The sequence below is a fragment of the Sinocyclocheilus rhinocerous genome, unplaced genomic scaffold (genome assembly GCF_001515625.1).
Source record: "Sinocyclocheilus rhinocerous isolate Xijiao unplaced genomic scaffold, SAMN03320098_v1.1 scaffold936, whole genome shotgun sequence".
Lineage (NCBI taxonomy): Eukaryota > Metazoa > Chordata > Actinopteri > Cypriniformes > Cyprinidae > Sinocyclocheilus > Sinocyclocheilus rhinocerous.
Genome location: NW_015662583.1, coordinates 500,178 through 502,677, shown reverse-complemented (window position 1 = coordinate 502,677; position 2,500 = coordinate 500,178). Strand labels below are relative to the sequence as shown.

The 2,500-nt window shown below is 33.0% G+C and overlaps 1 protein-coding gene across 1 annotated transcript; it reads left to right on the top strand.

Moving 5' to 3' along the window:
- Positions 1 to 1,777: 1,777 nt before the first annotated feature.
- On the top strand, positions 1,778 to 2,292 carry LOC107728132 (squalene synthase-like). The gene has a single exon (XM_016538218.1). The coding sequence runs from the start codon at positions 1,824 to 1,826 to the stop codon at positions 2,118 to 2,120; it is 297 nt and encodes a 98-aa protein (XP_016393704.1). The 5' UTR covers positions 1,778 to 1,823; the 3' UTR covers positions 2,121 to 2,292.
- The last annotated feature ends 208 nt before the right edge of the window (positions 2,293 to 2,500 follow it).

The following is a 2,500-nucleotide window of genomic DNA, read 5'->3' as shown; positions in this document are numbered from 1 at the left end:
ACTCACTGAAACAGCAAAGAAGCAGTGGAAATTTCTTTTTTTTTTGACGTAAACCAACTTGAACTTGTTGAGCCACATGTTTCTTCATTTTGTTGTTTGCTGCTTTTGTAAAATTCTGCATTTTTAATTACACTTCTGCTTTTACTAGCTTCTCTGTTGTGCATTACTTTATGCTTTTTTGTTTTTATTTTTATTCACTGTAAACCACGGCTTCACGGGGCTTATTGCTTTATTGTACCAGTGTTATTTTAGTATCATTGATATACCATTATAATTTTTGTTAATATTTTGAAGTAGATATTATTTTTATATTGTCTGTTTTTATTTTAATTTTAGTTATGGTTTTAGCAATTTTGTTTGTTAGTTTTTTTCTAAGTATGTCTGTTTATTTAGTTTTAGTCTTTAGTCATTTTAGTACTTAAACTAAACAAAAATGAAAAAATTTTGCCGTGGCAACTAGCTGAAATAAAATAAGTTTAAACATTTTTATATTTTATTTTATTTCAGTTCATGTTTATTTTATTTCAAGTAATACATTTTTTTTATTCATTGTTTTTATTTTATATTTTCAGTTGTAATTTTAATTGTAAAGTTTTAGTAATTTTATTGTGTTTTTGTCTTTTTTTTTTGTATGTGTGCATATTTTTTACTGTGTTTTTGTTATTTATTTATTTAAATAGGTCCATATTTTTTTATAAAGTTTCAGTTTTGAGTTTAAGTTTTAGTTTGAATTGCTGTAGTATTTGAAATTAAACTAAATATTGATTTGCATCTAGCTAAAATAGGTTTAAGATTTTTATATTTTATTTTATTGTATTGTATTTCAGTTAATGTTTATTTTTATTTGAAGTAATGACATTTTTATCATTTTAGTTTTATATTTTGTTTTTATATTTTCCTTTTTTAATTTTGGTTAAAGTTTTAGTAATTTTGTTGTGTGTTTTTGTCATTTTTTATATGTCTATATACATGTATATTATATGTGTCCCTGGAGCACAAAAGCAGTCTTCAGTCGCTGGGGTATATTTGTAGCAATAGCCAACAATACATTATTGATTTGTCTTTTATGCCAAAAATCATTAGGATATTAAGTAAAGATCATGTTCCATGAAGATATTTTGTAAATTTCCTACCGTAAATATATCAAAAATGTATTATCATTAGTAATATGCATCGCTAAGAACTTTCTGATTTTCTCAATATTTAGATTTTTTTGCACCCTCAGATTCCAGATTTTCAAATAGTTGGATCTCAGCCAAATATTGTCCGATCCTAACAAACCATACATCAGTGGAAAGATTATTATTCATCTTTCAGATGATGCATAAATCTCAATTAAAAAAAATTGACCCTTACGACTGGTTTTGTGGTCCAGGGACACATATGTCAATTATTAAGTTTTTGTTGTTGTTTTCATTTATTTAGTTTTATTTAGGCCACTCAAAATTCTAAATAATAATAAAAAAATATTATTGAACAAAAATAGATCACATTGATTTTCCTGGAAAAAAAAAGTTACATTTCAAGGCTTTTGACTGCGAAGCTAGCAAGTGTGACCCACAAATGAAGGGTCCAGAGGGTTCAAATCCCGATCATGTTTTACATGCATGTGTGAATGAATGCTGTTTCTGCTCCGCAGGCCTGGAGTCAGTTCACGGCCCGTCTGGAGGATTTCTCCCATCCTCAGCACCTGAGCTCCGCTCTGTCCTGCCTCAACCTGCTGGTGACCGACGCCCTCCGCCACGTCCCAGACGTCATCGCGTACCTCTCCGTCATTAGGTCAGACTGAGTTAGAGCTATCGGACTGCGCCATCTAGAGTTTCATGCCAGAACTCTGTATTTCACCGTCCTCCGTACTGCAGCCGTTTACTCCGGTAATTCTCATCTCCCCACAGATCCTGCAGAAGGTTTCCGTCACAGACCCGTCCCGGGAGAAGACTCTGTTTATCCTGAGTGTCATCCGTGAGAAGAGCCTGTCTTCAGCCGTGCTGTCGTCCCGCGCGCACCACATCTCTCCGGTCTACGTCTCGGCCGTCATGCTGTTAGCGGCGCTCAGCTGGCAGTATCTGAACGCCACGGCCGGGCAACCACCAGGGGGCGCAGACATGCAGGGACACTGAGACCACACCCTCCGACTGCCCAAAAACTGCCAGACCAAAATGCTTGAAAAAGGCATGAGTTTGGAATGTTTAGGTTTTTTTTTTCTATTTTGCTAAAATTTGTTCAGGTCATTTTCACCCCATAATCAAAAACATAAATATGAAAAAAATTATATATACACTACCGGTCAAAAGTTTGGGATCAGTAAGACTTGTAATGTTTTTAAAGAAGTCTCTTCTGCTCATCAAGGCTGCATTTATTTGATCAAAAATACAGAAAAAATACAGTAATCTTGCAAAATGTTATTACAATATAAAATAATGGTTTCTATTTTAATATCCTTTAAAATATAATTTATTTCTGTGATGCAAAGCTGAATTTTCAGCATCATTACTCCAGT

Bases quoted from the DNA above. Each gene is read 5' to 3' on its own strand.
- LOC107728132 (XM_016538218.1), top strand. From the start codon at position 1,824: ATGCCAGAACTCTGTATTTCACCGTCCTCCGTACTGCAGCCGTTTACT.